General features: G+C 44.0%; 1 protein-coding gene across 3 annotated transcripts in view; it reads right to left on the bottom strand.

Annotated features, from left to right (window-relative positions):
* CPEB4 (cytoplasmic polyadenylation element binding protein 4) overlaps positions 1-22,877 on the bottom strand; it is a 153,659-nt gene extending 130,782 nt beyond the window's left edge. For 2 of the 3 annotated variants that reach the window (XM_073620602.1, XM_073620604.1), the window contains exons 1-2: positions 22,492-22,877; positions 20,668-22,278 (exon numbers count right to left, since the gene is read on the bottom strand). In XM_073620602.1, coding sequence (XP_073476703.1) covers positions 20,668-21,783 — 1,116 coding nt within the window. In that variant the 5' untranslated portion in view covers positions 21,784-22,278; positions 22,492-22,877. Of the gene's footprint in view, positions 1-20,667; positions 22,283-22,491 lie in introns of all 3 variants that reach the window. The other variant, XM_073620603.1, reaches the window with a different exon arrangement.
* Between the last annotated feature and the right edge of the window lie 681 nt (positions 22,878-23,558).

Raw genomic sequence — 23,558 nt, 5'->3', positions numbered from 1 at the left:
CAATTAACCTACCAGCATGTCTTTGGAGTGTGGGAGGAAACCGGAGTACCCGGAGGAAACCCACGCAGGCACAGGGAGAACATGCAAACTCCAAGCAGGTAGTGTCGTGGTTGGGATTCGAACCAGTGACCCTTCTTACTGCTAGGTGAGAGTGCTACCACTACACCACTGTGCCGCGTATATATATATATATATATATATATATATATATATATATATATATATATATATATATATATATATATATATATATATATATATATATATATATATATGAGAAAAAGGCATAGGTGGACTTTTTACAGTTCCTAGGCTTCTCCCCTTACCTTATCCTCGCTGCAGGATACTGCTGATTTAACAGACAGCTCCAACTTTCACCCATCACGGCACTTTTAATAGGGGTTCCGCTCCTTTGGACCTGTATAGCACCCCTCAGGAACAACTTTAGGTAATATGAAAAACCAAAAAGGAGTCCTGGTTCCTAGGGTCCAGCTCTCAAAGAGAAGCTTACAGGCAAAACCTCGTTCTTCAATGCGAGGCCCAGGTACCATCCTATGGCCTCAGTGGCGAGGATGGATCCGGTTGTGGAGGTTTTTTTAAATGCAGCATAGATCCCTCCCTGGAGCTCCTCAGAGCACATCTTCACTCGTGACCAACACCTTAGACACTGGCGAAAAAACTGAGGACTCCTGGAAGGAGGAGGGGTTATATAGGGGAGTCAACTTCCTGTATTGGTTATACCAGTGTCAACACCTGAAGGTAGGCCCATAACCCACCAAGTAATTACTTGAGGCTCTGTGTCCTATGATGTACGATAAAGAAATGCTATTTTTCTGGCGGATATACTGGCTCTTAGTGGAACTAAAGTCTAAAACACAAAAAATATATATATATATTTAAAAAAAAAAAAAATTATCAATGGAGCAGGCAGACTTGTTAATTCAGAAGAAACAAGCAAGGTTGTTTTTTTTTTTGTATCTTAGACTTTAGACTTCAGTAGTATATACATCGAGCTGTGCATGCGCACCTCAGTTCATATTCCGGAACAGTGCCTGTGTGCCAGGATGACCACACTCCTGCCCATATGTGGGAGCGACGTCACGTTGCACCCGCTAATCAAGATGGCCGAAGACTATGCCAGTGCTGGTAAGGGATCTCACAGGCATCCGATCGTTAATGCAGAAGTATTTTCGACTTTAGTTCCGCTTTCAGCTGGCCTGAGAAACCAGACAAAATTTGCCCAGTGGGTGGCCTTGTTGGCCGCCTCCTGCTCAACATTCCTTTACCGGATATTTTGACAACCAGCAGATTCGGCTGTCAAAATAGAATAGCTGCAGTGGGAGATTCATCCATCTGTGCTGTAGAGGGTGAATGGAGCAATCGGTTTATTATTTTTTCCCTCAGCTAGACAGCTGAATGATCAGATGATTATCAAGTATATGGCCAGCTTTTTATATTGGGCTTTAATACTTTGTGAAGTGGACTTTAACTTTAAATATGTCAACACGAATCACTCCTACTTCCATTGCAGTTTCTATTTGTAATACTAATAACAATGAATAAAAATAAAATATCAAAATAACTGGATATGTATGTAAGCCATGGACCTATATAGACCTGTCATTGCATGCATTAAAGAAGAATTCTGTTCAAACCACCAACTACACTTAAAAATACTTGTTCCGTCTCCTAACACCTATACTATTTTCAGGCCTCTCTGGCCCAGTCACATGATCAGCTCCCCTCTGTCAGCCAGCGCCGGCAGCAGGGGAGAAGAGGGAGCGCCAACAACAGATGGGCCATAGTAAGCCTATGGGTGACATCACTCAGGCTCAGGCAACACTTGCCCCATTTTTGAGAGCTCTGTTCCCCTGCAGCCAGCACTTGCTGACACAGGGAAAATCATGTGACTGGATTAGAGCCGTCTAAAAATAGATATGTACACAATTATTTTCTTACACAGTTTAGTCAGAGTAGAGCTTAGGAGGAGAGAGGGGGCATTTTTAAGAAAAGTTAGGGTTTGCTTGGAATTCTACTTCAATGCTTTATATAAAGGGATATCAAATTGAATCACAGCTCCTGTGCGAGGCCAAATTTTCCTCAGGTCCAAAGTTGGAGAAATATCAACAGGCGAGCTCTCTCTTCTGCTCTGTGTAAGCTGAACTGTCAGTCTACCACACATGGTAGAAGCAGCTGTCAGCACATGCTAGCTACATTCTGTTTGCTGAGCCTACCCAAAAAAACAAAACACAAAAAAAACACATAAGGCACAACATGGTTGTATTTAGAATGAGGACAATGGGTAGAGAGTCATCACTGATCTTTATACGTGGCCAACATGCAACTCAAGTTAAATTATGATGAACACCACCAAGTCTGCACTCAACACAGCCAAACAGGACTTGCGCACAGCCTTTCTGACCTATCAAATGCATAAAGTACACAAGTAGCAAGAAAATTTTATTTGATTATGTATTATTTAATTTTGAAGTTACTACACCCAGTTTTAGGGCATTCCACTTCATTGCATCTTAACACATCTATCTACCTTGGAGTACTGTGTTCGAATTCAGTCCAGGGCACTATCTGCATCTAGTTTGCATGTCCTCCTGTGTGGGTTTCTTCTGGGTACTCCAATTTCCTACCACATTCGAAAGACATGCTGGTAGGTTAACTGGCTCCTATCTAAATTGGCCCTAATTTATGTGCGCGCATGCATGTGTATGTATGCTGATGACCTTGTAAGCTTCTTCAAGGCAGTGACTGATATAAAATTTTAGAAAGTAAAGCGTTGTGTAATTTGTCAGTGTTATCTTAATGCCTGAAATGAACAATTGCATTCAAGTTTTTATTTACCTTTTAGGTTTCAAGATTATTTGGCTTGCTGCTTAATTTACCTTTAAGCTAGGTTCACACTTGTATGTGTGGTTGCCTCTGTGGGACTGCACCCACAAGCAAAAATGCATTGCAGTTCAGGAGAAGCGTGGGGGTACCATTAATCCTAAAGGCACCCCCCATGCACTGGAACCCGCAGCATAGTTTCCCTGCAATAAGAACAGGACTGCACTTGTGGTTTCTGTATGGGCTGCATTTTCAGAAAGGTGCAGGGACCTTTTCCCATGCTTTTACAGGAGGCACAGCAGCTTAATCAAATGAATGGGCAGCTTTGCCCGTGCCAAACGTGGCTTGCAGAGCTGCACAAATGTGAACCAGGCCTTAAAGTGTTATCAAACCCACAACAGTAAAATCAGTCGGTATATGCAGGAATGCAGACGTGGTATACTCACTGTGGGACCTAAGGGGTTGATCCTACACATTGTGTAAAAAGTCGGTTTGATTCGGTCCTCTCTGATCCTCCCCTTCCACTGTCCCCAATCCGTCTTCTGATAAGACGGAGCCTTTGGAGTACAAGGCCAATAAGCACTGTCCAGACAGAGGGCCAGGAGTCATGCATCCTCATAAGACAGTCAGAGTAGAATGAAAACTCCTCCTACAAGCTTTAACCAGTGCTCGGCCAGACGCTGATAGAAGTCACAAGACTGCTATATACTGCTGAAATACTATATACTAAAATACTGTAATTACATTTCCATGTTCTGTGTAGTATGGGAGACTAGATACAGTGAATGCAGGGTCCTGGGTTTAGTAACACTTTAACTAGTGTTTCCAAATTCTTCTTCAGCTCTGCTTACACAACAGTATTCTGTTATTCAATGTACAGGAATGTCTGAACACTCCTCAAAATTGGAATTCAACGTGCCCAGTTCCTCTCCTCATTTGGTTGATGAAGGCAAGAAACATCAGGTGGAGTTTATCATCATAATACAATTGAGAGGTACAACCACGGATATTGTATTGTACAAGGTTTCCAAACTCCTAAATGTATGAGCGAAAAAACAAACAGATGAACACACAGGGTAGCTCTCCTATTCACAGTAAACTGATTAAAGTGTTTGTAGAGGGTTAATATGTATGTTACCCCAACATTTCATATTCCTGATATGTGCCTGCTGTACCATGTACTTGAATTTACACGTATCCTGTTTACTGTGCATTGCTTCCTTTATAATACCTGATGATCATGCCTTTGGGAGGAACATGAATGCAGAATCTGTAAGCATTCACCCATCAATTTTTAACAGCTGTACCGCACATGGACATCTACAATACCAATACACATAAGGAACATTGCTGAGTCACTGATACAATATGCATTCGCTGTATTAAAAAGGTAATTCCCCCCCCCCTCATACTTGCCCAATCCAGATCCAGTGCTGCACTCTCTCTCCATCGTCACAGGCCAGAGAGGCAGGAGCCACCGGCTGTCAAATCAAATCCCTCGATGAGAGAAGCAGGGCCAAATCCTGACGTCTGTCAATAAAAGCAGACAACATAGCTCCGGATTGAGCCCACAGGTATGCCACAATAGGAAGCGGCTTTCTATGGTGGCTCACCAGGAAGAGCAGGAGCCAAGAGCGCCTGCCGGGGACCCAAAAAGAGGAAGATTGAGGCTGCTCTGTGCAAAACCATTTCACACAGCAGCTGGTAAGTATGACATGTTTGTGAAAAAAAAGGAAAGGTTTACAAACATTTTAAACATGGGTTTCACCAGTAAAAACCTGTGTTTTCCAATTTAATGAATCTAAATACAGGTTTTTCTCTTCTGTCGGCCATAACAAAAAATTCATGAAGCAAAGGAAATGCCGCTCCACAAGCTCTGCGGACAATGGTTCAGAAAAAAACATCCACCCTTGATGAGTTTCAGGTTGATGAGTATCAGGTGCAGACTGTGCACAAGTCTGTATGAACAAGAAAATCCCGGACTGCTGCATTCTGAAAAACGATCATCTTTATTCCATATTTAATCCATGATAAAAACAGGAAAAGTCATCCACTCAGACAGGAGGTAGCAATAACTAACGCGTTTCACATACAAAGATGCTTACTCATAGCTAAAAGCCATCTATGAGTAAGCATCTTTGTATGTGAAACGCGTTAGCTATTGCTACCTCCTGTCTGAGTGGATGACTTTTGCTGTTTTTATCATGGATTAAATATGGAATAAAGATGATCGTTTTTCAGAGTGCAGCAGTCCGGGATTTTCTTGTTCATAACAAAAATTCAGACCCCTTTCACACTGGGGTGCTTTTCAGGCGTTTTGGCACTAAAAATAGCACCTGTAAAGCTCCTCTCAAGCCACCCCAGTGTGAAAGCCCGAGTGCTTTCACAGTGGGGCAGTGCGCTTGCAGGATTGGAAAAAAAAAAAAAGTCCTGCAAGCAGCGCCTTTGGGGCGGTGTGGGAGTGGTGTATACAGCGCTTTCCAAAATGCCCTGCCCATTGAAATGAATAGGCAGCGCTGCCAAAATGCCTGCAAAGCGTTTGGGCAGCGCTGCAACACGAGCGCTATTAACCCATTTCTCGGCCACTAGCTGGGGTTAAAAGTGACCCGCTAGCGGCCGAATAGCGCTGCTATAACAGCGCTAAAACTAACGGCGCTTTACCACTAACGCCCGCACTGCCCCAGTGTGAAAGGGATCTAAACAATACTGTGATGCAAAACACAAGCATGATAGTAAAGAAATGTGATACACAGTATTAAATTAGCATACACAATATACCTAGTTGGTTATTCAGCCATGTACAGGGTTCTCTTTAATATTTGTTAACTTATTGGTTTTGATATTTTTTCATTTGTTAAGATAACCCAAATTTATACAGATAGTACTGTATTTCATAACATTCCTAATTGTACAGCATAGTCATCCACTCAGGCAGTGTAAAAGGCAGCACACCCAGATACTAGATGTGCTGACAAATCACTTTATGTGAGCACAAGCTGCAGACAACTGCACAAACTTGTCCTTTTCTTGAACACCTTTTCCAAAATCATCCGATGCAGCTGTTCCAACTCACAGGCCTCATACTAGGCTGGCGCAGGGCTATCTCTTGCAGCGAAACGTATCAGATTCATCTCAACCTTGCAAGAACTAGTTTGTAGCCTGCAAATTGGAAATTGCAGGTTTTCTTTAGGGGCTTCTGAAAAGCTATGACATTTCCTCTCCCAAAACAAATATTTCCTGTGTGAATACTAAAACGTAAAAAAGGTCACCCAGTTGGGAGTTTGGCTGTACTTCTTTTTAAGATGGAGCTAAAGCTCATTTGGCTGTACTTCTATGGATCACAGGAGTGCAATTTGTTTTGGACTCGTGTGACCCATTTTCAGCAGAGAGCGGGCAAAACCCTGCTCTCTGCTGACGTCACAGAAGTCAGTCCAGGCACCGCGTCATCCCGACAATGGAAGTCTGGATCCGCCAGATGCCTGGACTGACACCCGTCTCAGCCTCTCAGCAAGCCTGAGCCAACCACCCCCCTCCACAGCACAGCACTCCAATGAGCGAGGAGGGGGCAGAGCAGAGAGCCGCTGACACCCTGAAGCTCTCTGCTCACAGAGCTGTGAGAACCGATCGGTGGTGTTCGATCGTTCGGTTCTCAGTGTAGAGGCGCCAGGAAACAGATGCAGCACCCACCTAGGTAAGTATGAAAAACCATACTTCTCTTTTAAATCTGGAGAAAATGCAAAACAAAGCAGTACCACCTATGGGAATAGAAAATCATGCTTTTTTTTATGTTACAATTTCAAAGCATTAAGGTGTAGCGCTGACCAGTGTGGGGTGTAGATGATGGCCCATGTCACCTTCTTTCAAAATGTAACATTAAAAACATCACAGATGTCAATATAGTATATTTATATCCGCTCAGTTTATTGCTAAAATGACTGTGAAATTCAAGATTTAGCTGGGTGTAGTAAGATGTCCACTTCCGCCTTCTGACTGCAGGTGTTCTGTCAGATTAGCAAACCTGCTACACATGCACAGTAATGCCCAATACACACGATAGGATTTTCCGACGGAAAATGTTCTATAGGAGCTTGTTGTCGGAAATTCCGACCGTGTGTAGGCTCCATCGGACATTTTCCATTGGAATTTTCGTCACACAAAATTTGAGAGCTGGTTCTCAAATTTTCCGACAACAAAATCCGTTGTCATAAATTTCGATTGTGTGTACACAATTCTGACGCACAAAGTACCACGAATGCCCGGAATCAAGCAGAAGAGCCGCACTGGCTATTGAACGTCATTTTTCTCGGCTCATCGTACGTGTTATACGTCACCGCGTTCTTGACGTTCTGAATTTCTGACAAGATTTGTGTGACCGCATGTATGCAAGACAAGTCTGAGCCAACATCCGTCGGAAAAAGAAAAAAAAACACGGATTTTGTTGTCGGAAAATCCTATCGTGTGTACAGGGCATAGGTGTTCAGCTGAAGGAACATCACTTCCGTTACCTAATCTGACGGAATACCGGCACTGCTCAGTTTTTACAGCTCCTCCCCTTCTCCCTTCACTCAGGATTCCAGTCTTGAGGTCAGTACCAGGGGAAATCCTCTTCCCACCACTGATCAGAGGAGGGCACGGACCAAGGATTAGTGACCACCCGACTGTAAATAAAAACTCCCAAAAAAGGTACTTTTTACGTCGATTGGTAATAAAACAACTGTGTAGTGTAATCAAGCAATGTTATGTGTACCATTTGGAGTGCTAGTGAGATGGTGACTCATCTACATTTAATGTGCATTTTTTATTTTATCGCTCAGGTCCGGTCACATGATCTCTCAAGCATCGGCTTCAGTGACAACAGATGCAAAGCCATTGCTGGAAAGTGATCATTTGACCGGACCAGATCAGATCGACTTCAGAATAGGGTGGGTAGAATAAGCTTAGAATGGGAATAGCTTTAGTGTGATTGTAGACAATCACCTTGTAAAACAACCCATTCAGTTTAAAATAGAAATGAAAGGAAAAACATTTTTGTATAGATATAATACATTTACATTTTTTTTCCATAAGCGATCACATTCCCTCTGTTCTCAGCTGCATAAGAGCTAGGGGAGGAGAAGCAGCAGTACACAGAGCTTCCCAGTGAATGGCTGTGCAGCGGGGTCATGTCAGGACATGTCTGATCATTGGAGGAGAGTAAACAGAGTTCCCAGGACAGCTGGAGAACTGAAATGTGGCCAGTTTTTAATAGGAAAGCAGAGGGACCAACGGGAACAGCAGGGTTTTCACACAAAGGAAGCAATACAAAAGAGAACAAGATACTTTCTCATACAAGCACATGGTACAACAGGCACAGATCAAGGATATGAAATGTTGGGTTAACAAACTCTTTAAGCTTAGCTAGGTTTTGACTTGCCTACCACTTTAGGAAGTGAACTCAGGATCCAGCTTACAACCCTGAAGACTGCATCTTTAAAAACTAAGTCAGCAGTGGCAGCCACCATATTTCCAACCCCACAGCCTCCAATTAACTAACCAAAACAAGGCATCACTGCTAATTTATCCAGAAAATATATTTTTTTTTTTAAGTGAAGTTTTAGCAAATATTACTTTGATTAGAAAACATTTTAATATTTTCCTATATGGCTCAACTATCAACCCATCCCCCCATAGCAAGGTCCTAGGTGTAATCCTGGACTCTGAAATATCCTTTCGGCCCCAAATCCAATCGCTGTCCAAAGCTTGCCGCCTCAACCTCTGCAACATCTCCAAGATATGCCCCTTCCTAACCAATGTCACTCCAAAGCTTCCAAACCACTCCCTGGTCATCTCCCGCCTCGACTATTGCAACTCCCTCCTCGGCTTACTTCTAAATAGGCTATCACTCCCCCCCCCCCCCCTTCAGTCCATCATGAACGCTGCTGCCAGGCTCCTCCACCTAACAAACCGCTCGGCATCTGCTACCTCTCAGCCAATCCCTCCATTGGCTGCCACTCAACCAACAAATCAAATTCAAGATACTAACAGTAACTTACAAAGCCATCCACAACCTGGCCCACAGCTACATCTCCAACCTGGTCTCAAAATACCAACCAAATCGTTCTCTTCGCTCCTCCCAAGACCTCCTGCTCTCTAGCTCCCCTGTCGCCTCATCCCATGATCGCCTCCAGGACTTCTTCCGAGCCTCTCCCATCCTCTGGACTGCTCTACCCCAATCTGTCCGGCTATCTCCTACTTGGTCCACGATCCCTGAAAACCCATCTCTTCAGAGAAGCCCATCTGGCCCCCACCTAACAACTGTACATTTTCTCCATCAGCTCATACCTCACATTTATTACCTTTTGTATCTCTTGACCCTCCCTCTTAGACTGTAAGCTCTAAGGAGCAGGACCCTCTGATTCCTACTGTATTAAAACATTGCATTTGTATTGTATACCCTCAAAGTTGTAAAGCACTGTGTGAACTGTTGGCACTATATAAATCCTGAATAATAAAAAATTATAAGTGCTCCCTCAATTGGTTGTATCCATAGGTTTTTATCGAGAAGCCCTGCTTCCAAAACAGAATTGAGCCCTTTGGTCAGCTTTCCACCTGCTGTGCCCAATATGTTGTTCTTAGGATTGCAACAGTGAAATCAAAGTCAGATACCAAGGTGCTCGGTTTGAACCCACTGATATTGGTGCAATGTTAGCAAGTGAAGCATCAGGAAGAGCAACAGAGAGGTGTCTGGCCTCTACGCTGCAGTGAGAAGAGCCATTTTTGAATCTAGCATACAATAAGTACAGAAACCATTCAAAGGGGGACACATCCTGATCTGACCTCAACAAAGCAGCAAAGAGATGTGCTGTGTTTCCTGGATCCTCTCCTCTCTGGCCACGTGACCTGCTGACATTTGCAATTTAAAAGGTTGCAGCACTAATCAGATTCACACTGTTCAGGCTGAATGTGGGACATCAAAGGCTGTGTTACAGTAAGCATTCCTTCAGCCAGGATCTGCCCCCTCCTGTTTATCAACTCCACTGTGGATGGCTATGAGAAACTCTGCACATTTATGTTCAGCATTATATTTGGTAAAACTTTTTAGACAATTTAAAGGGCAGTCAGTTAAACATTGTGATGGTCATGCGCTTTTCAAAACGAAACCCGTTATCCGAAGTTTAATGGCATTGTGAGGTTTTTTTTTTTTAATTAAAGGTAGCCAACAATGATCCTCTCTAGTGCACTCATTTTTACGTACAGAGATGAGCTTTAGTTGAGAAACATACATATATATTTTTTTATGCAACTCAAACAATAGATCTGATTCGTGGAATTTTCTAATAGGTTTCTCAAACACACAAGAAACCTGAAAGAAAAAAAAAAAAATTATATAAAAATCGGATTGTTTTTATTTTTATCAAATTTATTTGAATAAAATGCTTTTGGCGTAAAGATAGTTTTCCATTTAGGATACATTAATAATTTAGTTTATTCAGCGTGGAATGGAGCTTATGTAGCATAAGGCTATATATTCTGCAATATTTACACTTTTGGTAAACTCATTCAATGAATCCAAGCTCTGCAAGCTGAGAACATGCACTGCATTGATACATTCACACAATTTCACAGTAACCATGAAAAAACAAAGTTCAGGAATATTCCTTTATCCTATGGTTTTGCAAATCTATGTACACTACAAACTGTACGGTTGTTTGAAGAGAAATGCATCTGTACCAGGGCTCTAAGTGAGAGAAGGAAAGGCATGCAGTAAAAATGGAAGTGAAACCTAAGCAGCTTATAAACTTTGTGATCTTTCTGCACATAGCTTGAAGTGCTTTATTCCTCCCTTGAGGAGCAAATAGGCAGCAGGCCGTAAAAGAGACCCAGTTTGGGAAAATTTACTAACCTGACAGCTTATTGTTCTAAATAGGAAACGTTCATTTTGTTTGCAAATATTAAAGATTCTAACTACCAACATGAATAAGTCCTTACATTTAAACAGCACCTGTCATCTCAGGTCCATCATGGCAGCACCTGTTAGCGGGCATCCACTCACTTGCTGCTGCCACGTCCCTCGCCTTGTGTCACTGCCGCATCACCAGTCATCCCATAATGTGAATGGGACTGTCGGTGACTCAACAGCAGGTCAGAGGAGGAGCCGCAGCAGGACAAAGATGACACTTGCTCTTTAAAAATTAGGATTTAAATGGAGTAGATTTAAATCAAGCCTTTTTACTACTGATTTAAAATCGAGTTGATTTAAAACAAATCCACCCTGGGGAATTTTATATGAGGGCAGGTCTTAGAACAAAACCAATACATCTATGGAACAACATTGATCTCGCTCACCAACATAGCAACTAGCACTAGATGCCCATTCCTAAGAAAAGCTGTAAATCTATAAGGAGAAATAGGGCAGTTCCAGCTCCTGACAGGGTCACCCCCACACTGCATCAGATCTTCTGACTGTTTCCATGGCAACCTACAACACACAATTACTACTACCACACTGACACAAATAGCAATCACCTTAGCTGAATGCAGAATAGGCTATTACAATAAAAACTATACTACACAAAAGCTGTTTTGTCATCGGATGCCGAGTCAGTTACAAACTCATTGCAGTTCAGTATTGAGGTCATATTAGGCAGGTATAGGAATATTAAAAATTATGGTACTAAAGATATAACCACAAACTGGTAATGCAGCAAACTGAAATGCATTTCTTCCACTTATGCACAGAGCGGGGTCAGGCTAGACTCGCATCTGCGATCAGTCCTGATAAGGGTTGCACCAATGCCGATACCAAACATTTGCACGGGTACTCATACTTGTGCGATACCTGAAACCAGTTGCGGTGCGATTTGAGATCAAACAAGATGGCCTCAAATCGCACTGCAAAGAACTGCATGTGATGTGAACAGGAATGCGGTGCAATTCCTGTCCGAAGCGCATGCGGTTCCCCCACTGCTCCTGTGTTGACCCAGGCTTGGCATAGTGACTTCAACCTGGGTTTACACAGGAGCCATACAGGAGACTGCATTTAATTTGGAAAGGAATTGCACTGCATTCCTGTTTAAATTGCATGCGATTCTTTGCAGTTCTATTTGAGCCCATTTAGTTTGTAGGAGCTAAAATCGCACTGCAAAATGTATTGGTACTTGGCATCAGCGAGTACTGGACCAAAAGTAACGGTAAACGTAGGTAAAAAAAAAAATAAGAGAAACGGTATTTGTGCAACCCTAGCACTGCCCTAATGGGAGACCATTAGGGCAATTCCATCCATTTCGATCCAACCTAAAGCTGATCTCCAGCAGAAGTTTAAATCATTTGTTTGGACCAATCTGGTCTAAACAAAACTATTACCTTTACTACTAGATGTGCCCACTGTGTGCACTATATAAGCTGTATGTATCCTGAGCTACATACAGTATATAGTGCTGTGTTCGGGCAGTGGGTGGGAATTTCCTGCCTTACTCTCGGTGGGTGAGGCAGGCAGATGTCACAATTTGTGACTCAAAGAGGAAAAGACGGGAAGTTCTTGTACCGCTGCTGGAACACAGCACTGTATATACCATGTAGCTGAGGCTACATACAGCGCACACCGTGGGTACATCTAGTAGTGAAGGCATCAGTTCATTTCAACCAGCTTGAACCAAACGAACAAAAACTTCATGAAAGCTAGAGATTAGCTTTAAAGTGGTTCGAGGCTGAAGGTTTTTTTCCCCCCTTCATGCATGAAGGGAAAAAACTGTGTGTAGCGCGCGCACCCTCCCCCCCCCCCCCCCCCCCAATTCTTACCGGAGCACCATCCAATCCAGCGATGTTCACAACAGCCTCAGCTGTCCCGGGACTCTCCCTCCTCATTGGTTGAGACAGCAGCAGAAGTCAAGGACAGCCACTGAGCCAATGAGGAGACACTACTGAGGCCAGAGCCAAGCCGCAGCGCTATGTGCCTTAAGGACAGAGCAGCGGCCTGGTAGCAAGCATGCAGCAGTGCCCCCAGGGCAAGAGGCTTTCTCTGGGGGCACTGCACGAGGGGGAGGCACTGGCAGGAGACCTGTAAAGAAGAGGATCGAAACTGATCTGTGCAGGTAAGTATACCATGTTTGTTATTTTAAAACTCTTTAATACCACTAAGTTTAGCCACAGAAAATGACTAAAAGCAATAGTGAAGGAGTGAACCAATGCCAACTTGTTTTTAAGGGTACAAGCTCATAGTGCATTACCCCAATTCTGGTTGCACTATGACAGGATTTAGGGATCTGGAACACCAATGCAACCAAAGGGGTTGATTTACTAAAGCTGGTGCAGCTGTGCATGATACCCAATCAGCTTTGGCAAAAAAAAAAAAAAAAAAAAAAAAAAAAAGAAGACAGAAGCGGATTGGTTTTTATACAGAGTTGCACCCAATTTTTGCACTCTACACTTTTAGTAAATAACCCCCAAAATGTCTGCAAACTCCCATCTTACATCCTTTTTTGGCTTAGTGACTCATTGGGTAGTGAAGCCATGATAAGGATGGCAAATCTTTAAGCCTAGATGTTTATGAGCACCGCTCAGGCTGTATAGGAATAAAGTCCTGTGCCCATCGCTGTGAGTGCTGGCCAGGAAGAGAGCTAGTCTATGCTTCAAGCAACAGTAGTGAGTGATAGGTGTCCAGGGAACCGCACATGAAGTCAAAGCCTGCTGTGCGATCGTGAATGGCAGTCCCAGCCTGGACCCCCATTAGGCCACACAATTAACGCATTTCACTCTGCCCACCGGAGCCTACTCATTTGAATGGCATCCTCCCGGGACACCTATCACTCTCTACCAAATCCTTAAACCTGTCTCTTTGAAAATATTTGTAACAGCAGCTTCCGAGGAGACCCTTCAGAGCCGATTAACACAGGGTTGGAAAAGCTGAGCAGTTGAAACCAGGCATTCCGCCTAAATACATGAGTGGAAGCCTTTCCATCTTTTTACTGAAAGTATAAAATACCTTTAAACTTATAGAAGTGTTGTAAATAGAACGAGAATAGGGCCAGGAAGGCTAGCTATTCACATTTAAAGCTGTGTGGATGGAGGAATTAGCCCTGTTGGCTATTGCCTTAGGGCATCTGCTGAATACCCGATCAGTGACTACATCGGATAGGATGCAATCACTGTTCAGCTGACAATTTTCCAAACCGCTCCTTTGAATTTTCAGGTCAAACTTTGTTAAGCCCGGTGATGCCAACAATTACTCAAATTTTGGCCAATTCAGCAGGAATCGTCCGAAATTCAAGCTGTGTATGGTCAGCTTAAAAGGGGAGGACGATTTGTTCCGTTAACAAGGTTATAGCAATGTTAGGAGTGCTACCTAAATCTGGACACTGTATAGGCAGAAGTCTTTGGACTAATTCTGCAGTCTATCGTAATATGCTCTGTCATCAATGCTGCAGGAAAAAAGCAAAGGACAGGACGAGGACATCTTCCTTGCCAGGAATCCTGTTACTGCTAGAACAGAAGCTGTACATATATACATTAATTAGAAGTACAATGAGCGTTCATTTTCACATACTGAGTCACTAAATAATAAACACTCAGGCTAATTAAAAAAAAAAAAAAAAAATCGTAACATATGCTCATTTAACCTTACACTATATACTGACAATATACGCACTAGCCTTCTATCTATACTAGATTTTTATGGGTTGGGTCAGGGATTTATTAACCACTTGCTTACTGGGCACTTAAACCCCCTTCCTGCCCAGGTCAATTTTCAACTTTAAGCGCTCTCACAATTTGAATGACAATTGCGTGGTTGTGGAACAGGTAACTTTTCTCCTTCATTGGTGTGCGTTAATGAGGCTGCACTGATAGGTGGCACTGGTGAGCGATACTGATATGCAGTGCCACCTATCAGTGCTGCCTAACAGCAGTGCTTTTCCCTGTTTTCGGGACCGCTGTCCCTCTGTCAGAAGCTAGTGATCGGCTTTTTTTCCCCTCAGCGTGAGGAAAAAAAAAAAAAAAAAAACTATTCACATGATCAGCCATCATTGGCTGACAGCTGATCACGTGGTAAAGGGGCCAGGATTGCCCCTTACTCTGATCTGTAATCAGCCGGGTCTCATTGAACTCGGCGATTACAGAGTGCGCTGCGCGTGCCCCCCAGGGGGCACACAGACAGCTCATGCACGGGAGGATGTCTATTGATGCCCTCCTGGAAATTAAGGCCCGCGCTGTAGCCGTCATTCAGCTATAGCGCAGGCCGGAGGAGGTTAAAGATGGATTTAAACTTAAAGTGATTGTAAAAGAATTTTCTGTAAATAACACACATGGCATACTTACCTGCTCTGTGCAATGGTTATACACAGAGCAGCCCAGACCCTCCTCTTCTGGGGTCCCTTGATGCTTCCCTTGGCTCCACCCCCCCCCCTTCCAAGTGCCCCCCATAGGAAGCCGGTTGCTACGAGGGCACTTGTGCAGGCTTGATCACGAGCCAGGCTGTGTGTATCCATTGACACACATAGCGTGGCTCGGCCCTGCTCTAGCCTCACAGGCTGTGATTGACAGCAGCAAGAGCAAATTGCGCCCGCTGCGGCTTCCACGTCCAATAAGGAGTGAGAAAGAGCAGAAAATCACTGCTCTCAGGCACAACGTTGGGTTGAGATTGGGCTCAAGTATGGGAATGCAGAACACAGGCTTTTTATCTTAATGCATAGAATGCATTAAAGGGGTTGAAAACCCTCATGTTTTTCCACCTTAATGCATTAACATGAAAAAACTTTTGTCACTGACCGACTCCCTAGCCCCCCCCCCCCCGCCCCCCTTTTTACTCACCCGAGTCCTATATTCCCCCGCCGGAGACGCGCTCTTCCCCTCTGCCTGTTGTCTCGGCTCTTGATTGGATAAATTGATAGCAATTGGCTCCCGCTGCTGTCAATCAAATCCAATGACCTGGGTGCCAGGGCAGAGTCCTACATTCGGAGTCTGAATGCTGGACACGGGAGTGCGCCCGCAAGGTAACCCCCGGGGAGAGCCCTTCTCCTAGGGGGTTATACGATGCAGGGAAGAGCTACCAGTGCCGCCGGGGAACCCCAGAAGTCAAGGATCAGGGGCCACTCTGCAAAACAAACTGCACAGTGGAGGCAAGTATGACATGTTTGTTATTTAAAAAAAATAAATAAATAAAATAAACCAAGCCTTACAATCACTTTCGGAGGGGGGGGGGGGCACCTTTTGTCTGTAGAATCATGATACTTACTTTATTTTTTTTTTTTAAATGTATATACCAAACGTATGTTACTGACACACAGCAAAGTAACAGGTTTCCTTTAATCCCCTTGACCCAACAGCACATATTCACTTTATCTTTGCTTTTCCACTGCTGCATTAAGCCATCAGGAAAAGAAAAAACACAGGTGCTTCCAGGTATGGGGGAGCATATGGCACACTTCATGTGACAGCACCGGTGCTTGACTGGTCAAGCGCTATAACAGCACTGTGAATAGTCCTTAACCCTGTGTAAGCTCTGACTGGAGCAACCCAAAGCTGATTCTAAAGGCAGAAGGTTTGATATCTTAATGCATTCTATGCATTAAGATAACAAACATTCTGTGTGCAGCAGCCCCCCTAACACTTACCGGAGCCCCATCTCAATCCAGCGATGTGCACGTGTGCCTCGGCCGTCCAGGACTCTCCCTCCCAATTGGCTGAGACACAGCAGCGGCGCCATTGGCTGACATTGAAGGACAGCAGCGGGAGCCAATCAGCAAAGAGAGGGACGGGGCCGAAATTCAGCTCTGTGTCTGAACGGACACATACAGCTGCAGCTTGGCTCTAGTGCCCCCATAGCAAGCTGCTTGCTGTGGGGGCACTCGACAGGAATGAGGGGCCAGGAGCACTAGTGAGAAACCCGAGAAAAGAAGGATCTGATTTGCTCTGTGCAAAACCACTACACACAGCAGGTTAGTATTACATATTTGTTTTTGTTTCTTTGTTTTTTTAAATAAGTGAGACTTTAATATCACCTTAAAGAAAAGGGGCTCCTTGTCCTTGCTCCCTTCAGCTCAATGAAATGGTGAGGGTGCAAATGAAAGTGTAGAACGTACAGCTGTAGAGTACACTTTAAGATGGGTTCACAAGATGAACACGTTAAAGTGGACAACTGCATTATGGTTTAAGAATGGTCGAAAATAACATCCATAAAAAAAAAAAAAAAAAAATGCTGAATGGGTTTCATCAGAAGGCTATAGTCCCAATTGCAAACTAGGATAGAATATGACTCACCTGCTTGGCAACTGATGGGTTAACTCTCATTCACATGGGCAGTACGATGACTATTTATAGACAACAGTGACTTGCACACTTTAGCACAGCTTTCTAAATTGACCTCTATGGTAACGCACAGAAAGATCAATCCTTCATTATATCCCATACAGCACAGGAATACAGCTCTGGGCAGTGCCTGTCATGCACTGCTACAAGGACCCAGGTTTTGAGGGGAATTGGAGCTTCTGCTCACCTCAAAGCTGTATGACGTGCAGGTTCCTGTCTACCCATTTACAATGAAAAATGGGTTATAAAAACAGAGAACTAAGCTGGTTATTCTACTACAGGCATCCTGGGGCCCAACAGCTGGCATGTCAAACCTTCAAAAGCTTAAAGTGGATCTTCACTCCCTCAATCAACACTATCTTAATCCTCATGCTGCTAGCATTAATAAATTGCTAGGAAAGTATATCAAATTTACTGGTTTAAAGCTTTTTTTCCCCTTTTTTTTTTTTTACATTTCTTCAGTTACTTCCTGGTTTCTGGCCTTGGCAAATAATGTCATACATTCCAGGAGTCTTTACGAGAGGAGGGTTTTTTGTTTTTTTTTTCAGCAAAGCACAGCCTTCTGCCAGCATTTCTAAACTAGGGGTAGATGGATTTCAGGATCATAAATGCTACATGAACCATCTGCCCTTACTTAAGATGGCCACAGCTAGAAATGCTAGGGGGTGTTTTTCTGATTCCTCAACCAAATAAAGCATGGAGACATAGATGGGATGGGGGAGTTTGCTTTGAATAATAAACACTAAATTAAATAGAATTTCTGGCTTGTGGTGCTCATATGAAGTGTGGTTCCGCTATAAGTATGTATCACTGCTAGGTGCTACCTATATTGCATGTTATCCAAACACCATTCTCCTAGATTTCTACCGATGTAGTGCTTCATTTTTTCCCCCCTTTCAGTAAGGCAATGAACACCGTTCTACATAAAACAGATGTAAAAATAAAAGATTCTTAATTTCATTTATGATGGCCTGTACCTACTATGCAATATAAAAAAAATAAATAGATAAATAAAAAAAACCCTCACCACATTTATTAAGTGTCAAGCACTGGTAAATGTTTTGATTAGTCATCTTTATAACTGAACGAGCAGTAGTGTAATATTATTCACAGCATAAACAGCACCGACTAGATCATAAATGGGCTTCATTAAATCCTGTGCCTAACAAAAAAAAAATCTTTATCATAATGGAAAGAAAGAATAAAATAATTCTATTTTGTGAATCAAAAATGATTTAACTTTTTTTTTTCCCCCTTACATATGCTAAAGGCATGGGTCATTGCCAAGAGCTGATGCGATATCTGCAATGCACAAGCCCATCGTAATAACAGCACAAATGCTGAGCAATGGGCAAGTGTTGTAGCTCTGCTGCAATATTTCAAGGTCAAGCATTACGCAACCATTCATGTTAACAAGAACCGAGAAACAGGAGGCCAACCCAAACAGCACAGTGAGAGGCTATTGTGAAGTCATGCATTCCTGCAAAGTAAATATAACACAAGTGGCTGACAAGTGACATGGCCTTCATCACAATTTTCCACAGGTATAATCAGTTAATTTATCCTAAAAGAAGGACAATATACCTATAGGATGGCAGAATTTGCTATCCTACACCCTATCACTCAACGACAAGGCAGCCTGATCTGACAGATATGGACCATCTTGGCAGGTGCTGACCAGTCAGAGGCCAACAGTAGCAATCATTCAAAATCCACATACATTCACTGAAGCGGTGTCTGAACAATTGTATCGTTCATTCTGTCCTTCAGGCTGTTTTCTCTCTGCTTTAAAAAATCACTAGAGACCCACACATAAGCCGATTAAAAGCTGGGAGAGTATATGATGGGCTTTCTCGACAGGTGCATGAGGGGAAAAAAAAATCCCACAAATCTACAAAATGTAACTAGACATGGCAAGCAATCATTTTATCTTTCAATAGAAAAGATACAAGAAAAGAAAAACGAAACATTAAAGAAAAAAAAGCTTCTTTATGGATACTACAGGTTACTGCATATTGATTGCTCTATGCATTATGGATTATCTGGTGATTGAGATTTCACATTTCCTAGCTCGCCCCTTCCCCCGCTTCATCCCCATGATAAAAGGGGTCATTTATATACAGAGCTGCAGATGCAAGCATATAGAGTGGCAACCTATATTCCATGTAGCTTATATTCTAGAGTGTGTGTGTGTGTGTGTGTGTGTGTGTGTGTGTCAGGTTCAGCCCACAGAATATCAGCCATTTTGGGTACAGGCTATGGGGGATAGGGCACCTGCAAGATGGAAAGGCTTCCAGCAGCTGGATACAGCACTAAACCTCTAATATTTCTGTATGTGAGGCCTGGTATGCAATATACAATTTTAGCAGGATGCTTGAGAGAAAGAGGAGGACGGCTAAGGGATTTAAACTATAATTTCACGTATCCTTTAATAAAAAAAAAAAAAAAAAAAAAAAAAAAAAAAAAAACACACACACACAAAAGGTGAGCACCCTACACCCTCCCCACTACACCTACCTTCCTTGATGATTAGCAGTCACCGCCCACACAGCCAATGGAGCAGTCCAGGGATTCAAAACCCTCACTCTTCCTCCCAGTCATTCCTTGGGGCTTCTGGGACAAATTTGGATTGCTCATGTGCTGGCACATGATCACTTTGACCAATCAGAATCGCTCTGATCCATCCCAGTGGCTCTAAGGGTAAGAGGAACGGGATTTCAAATCCCCTGACCGCTGCACTGGCTGCGTGGGCGATGACAGCTAATTACCCAAAGAGATAAATGCACTGGGGGGCCAGGAGAGTGCAGGGTGTTAATTCACCTTTTCATTTTCTGTGAAAATGTGAACCTTTGCTGGCTATAGACAATTCAAATCTCCTGCTGAACCAAGATTTGAACCATGTATGGACAGGCTGAATGTACCCAAGTTGATCGATCAAACGTGGGTAAATTCAGCCTACCGGATTTTACATGCAGTTATCGCTAGTAGCCGTTATAGCAGCCAGCAATAATCATGTGTTCTCCCCATGGGAACAGCTTCCTCCACTGGGAGAACACAGTGGCTCAGCGGGAGGGATTCCCCTGTCAAAACTGATTGTGTTGATGGGGGAAAGTGAGCAAATTTCTTTTCTACAACCCATGGTTGCAGGAAAAAAATTTTCTCCATCTATGGCTGGCCTTACACTTTAAGCTAAGGCTGGCCAAATCTCCAGCCGGCTCCTGGAGTGGGCAGACTGGCTCCCGATTTCCTGTCCACCCCTACGTTAAGCCTGCTTGTGACTGAGGCCAATTATTCACGCTGTAATAATCCTCTTCCTAAAAAGGTTAGTTTAATAAAGCAAAATATTTGCACAATACACTCCTAACCAATGCTAATAATGCATGCATTTTGTGCTAGCTGCATACACAGCATTGGTTGATGCTATAAGCATAATGAGTGAAAGGTTATGAAAAAATCCCCACCTCTCATTTCCTTTCTGTTCTTTAGCATTTGATTTTGCACAGGTCAAGAAGCACACAAGCACAAGGCTTATATAGATATACTCACAGCAAATGGGAATATGTTGTCGGCTCTGTTCAAACTTTCTTCCATCCAAGATTTTTGTGCAAAGGCAGAATTGGGCCTGGCGTACTTCTGCAACTGTATGTGATTATTCCCGAAATTCTTCTTCAGAGGCGAGATGGAATTCAAAGGTGTTATTCCTCCATTGAGTCCTCTACGGTGGTCCCTACCTTGGGATCCACTCCAACCTCCATATCCACTACCACCTGGGCTCCATGAAGAAGAGGGCGTAGGTGATGGGCTTTGGTAGCTGCTCCATGGAGAGGGAGGCTTATTGAGATTATTGGCCAAATGGGGCAGTTGGTTAAAAGCAGCATTTCTATGGGGGAATGGGGGTGGATGTGGACTTGCAGGAGACCTCCTTTGCTGTTGATGTTGGTTGTGGTGATGCTGAAAATGGGGGTGATGGGGGTGGTGTTGGGACATGGGTCCAATCTGTGGAGAAAAGCTCCCCCCAAAACTAGGGCTCACATGGTGAGGGAAATTTTGGAACAGCAAAGCACCATTATTTGCTGAAGCAGCAGTGACCCCTCCCTGGTGAAAGAAACTTGCATCTTCATTAATAATAGTGTTAGAAGATGGGGCAATAGCAGCTGACCAGTTGCTGAAACCAGTGAGAGGGGACGCAGAGGACGTCAGGGTCTGATTGGAAGACCCAAGGCCCGATGCTTCTTGGTAATCAAACCCTGTCAATACAGGAGATTCAATTCGGATTTTCTCCTTTCCGTTTTCAGATGAGCCATCGCCTTGATTTTCCTCCGATTTCACCTTCTCGGGGTCGGCTAAAATTCCTCCTTCCTGGCTTTGGCTGGGGGAAAGCTGCTGTTTTTCTAAAGACTCCTGCTGTTCCTGTTGTTGCGATTTGTTTTTCTCTGAGCCCAGAATCTCATCCTGAATGTTATGAGCGGCCGCAGCTGGAAAAAGCCAAGCTGACCCAGCATTACTGCCGTTGGCAACTGTGTTATTTATAAAGGCGGCAGGGCTCTGGGTAGCATTCTGATGGTGGTGAGGAGGCTGCAGATGCGGATGAAACCTGACCGGAAAAGCCGATTTATTCCCAGTGTTGTTTTGCACCAGCACTCCGAACCCGTAATCCCCCATTTATAACAAATTTAAAAACGCAAAAATTAATTTGGATTCTTTTTTTTTTTTCCTCCTGGAGGCCAAATTGTGCTTAATGTTCGAGCGTCTCCGGATCTTACTGTCTTCGAAAATGAATAACGGTAATAATAAAAAAAAAAAAAAGAGCAAATCTGCCTGTTCTAACAATAATCCTTTTCAGACATTTGCCACAGACTAACGTGGCTCCTTTCAGAAAAGGGCAGGGTGGAATAGACCAAAATATCTTTGGTTTCTAGAAACTGGGTTGTGCCTGGGCTGCCTTGTGCCTCACCACCACCCTCCGGCTTCAATCCATGAAGTGCAGCTCACAGATCAATGGGGATTTTTTCTGTCATGGAAGAGGAGGCTCTTGATTTATTTATTTTTTCCTCTCTTGCACACCGCTATAAGGTAACACGGCAGAAGAGAAGGGGGCTCGGTGAAATCTGACGTTGGTTGCTGCGGCTGGTTATACCTCGTTTTCCTCTCGACACCCTGGCTTGCCCATCATCCATGGGAGAAGGAAGGGGAAAAAAAAAAAAAGAGAGAGAGAGAATATATAAGATGACGTCTCATTTTTTTTTCCTCTGTACGTGAAATCACACCATAATTGTATATATACACACAGAGACACATAGACATACACAATGATCTAGAACATGGTGGCCATCAGAAGATGAGAGAGAAAACAGGGCAGGCAGTAATTACCTCATGAAGCCAGCCTTGCAGTGACAGCAGCTGTTTGTGGTGTGTAGGTGCTGCCTCAGTGGATTAGAAGAACGTCAGTGTCCCTGGTGCAGCAGCAGCTCCCCCCCTCACAGTGTCATTCCAGCCCCAGTGTGTGTCAGGGATGAGCTGTGCCGACTAGCCGTATGTCAGGGTGCTGAGGACAACAATTCGGTGACAGGATGGGGAGGGGAAGGGGAGAAGGGTCTAATGTGTCGGTCTCCGGGAGCGGGGGAGGGGGAGAGGGCGATCCCTCTGTATATATACGTCTTTCTTGGGTCTGTGTCCGTCTCCGCTGCTCCTCCCCGTCCTTCTAGTCAGGACCGAGCACACAGAGAAATGACAACCAGCTGGAGCGAGAGGCGCTTCCGGTTCCACACAAGGTACAGCCCCCTTCTGGCGAACGCAGCCAACCGCGGGGCGAAGTGGGCGGTAAGCGTCGGTAAAGCCACGCCTAAGAAGGTCATGGGAACGAGGAGGAAGTGGAGATGAGCGGTGAACGCCTTTGAAGGTAGAACGTGAAGGGGGGGATGGCTCCTCCCATGAAGGTCAGCGAGTTCTAGCTCCGCCTGCTCAGGTCACTGATGAAAAAAAAGGGATGTTCATAGTGCGTGTCTAATGAGGTCAGCCAGAGGCTTGGGTGGTGTCTGGTGGTGACAGGCGGGGCGGTACGTGGACACATTACACTTGCAGCATCACAACTCAGCGGCATCCTTGGGCGAGATTGTGCTGGTAGCAAGGATGTTTCTGGCTAATAAAGTTACACAGTTCAGGACACGTAATGCTTCCGAAATATGGCATCTGCTGCTTTGCTTTTAGGCTCCATGCACACTGAACGTTAAAGAGGAAGTAAACCCTGATGGGTGTTACTTCCTCTTTGTTTCCCTGCAAAGGTAAAGCATAATGGGCTACTATGCATTGCATAGTAGCCCATTATGTGACACTTACCTGCAGGAGAATAGTAGCCCATTATTTGACACCTGCAGGAGTAGCCCACGATGGCCCCGTCTTCCTTGCTAGTAGCGAGCGTCCATTCTTCACCCCTCTTC

This window comes from Aquarana catesbeiana, linkage group LG03, assembly GCF_042186555.1.
Source record: "Aquarana catesbeiana isolate 2022-GZ linkage group LG03, ASM4218655v1, whole genome shotgun sequence".
Lineage (NCBI taxonomy): Eukaryota > Metazoa > Chordata > Amphibia > Anura > Ranidae > Aquarana > Aquarana catesbeiana.
Note: the sequence above shows the minus strand (reverse complement) of the source record. Positions and strands in the feature narration are given on the sequence as shown.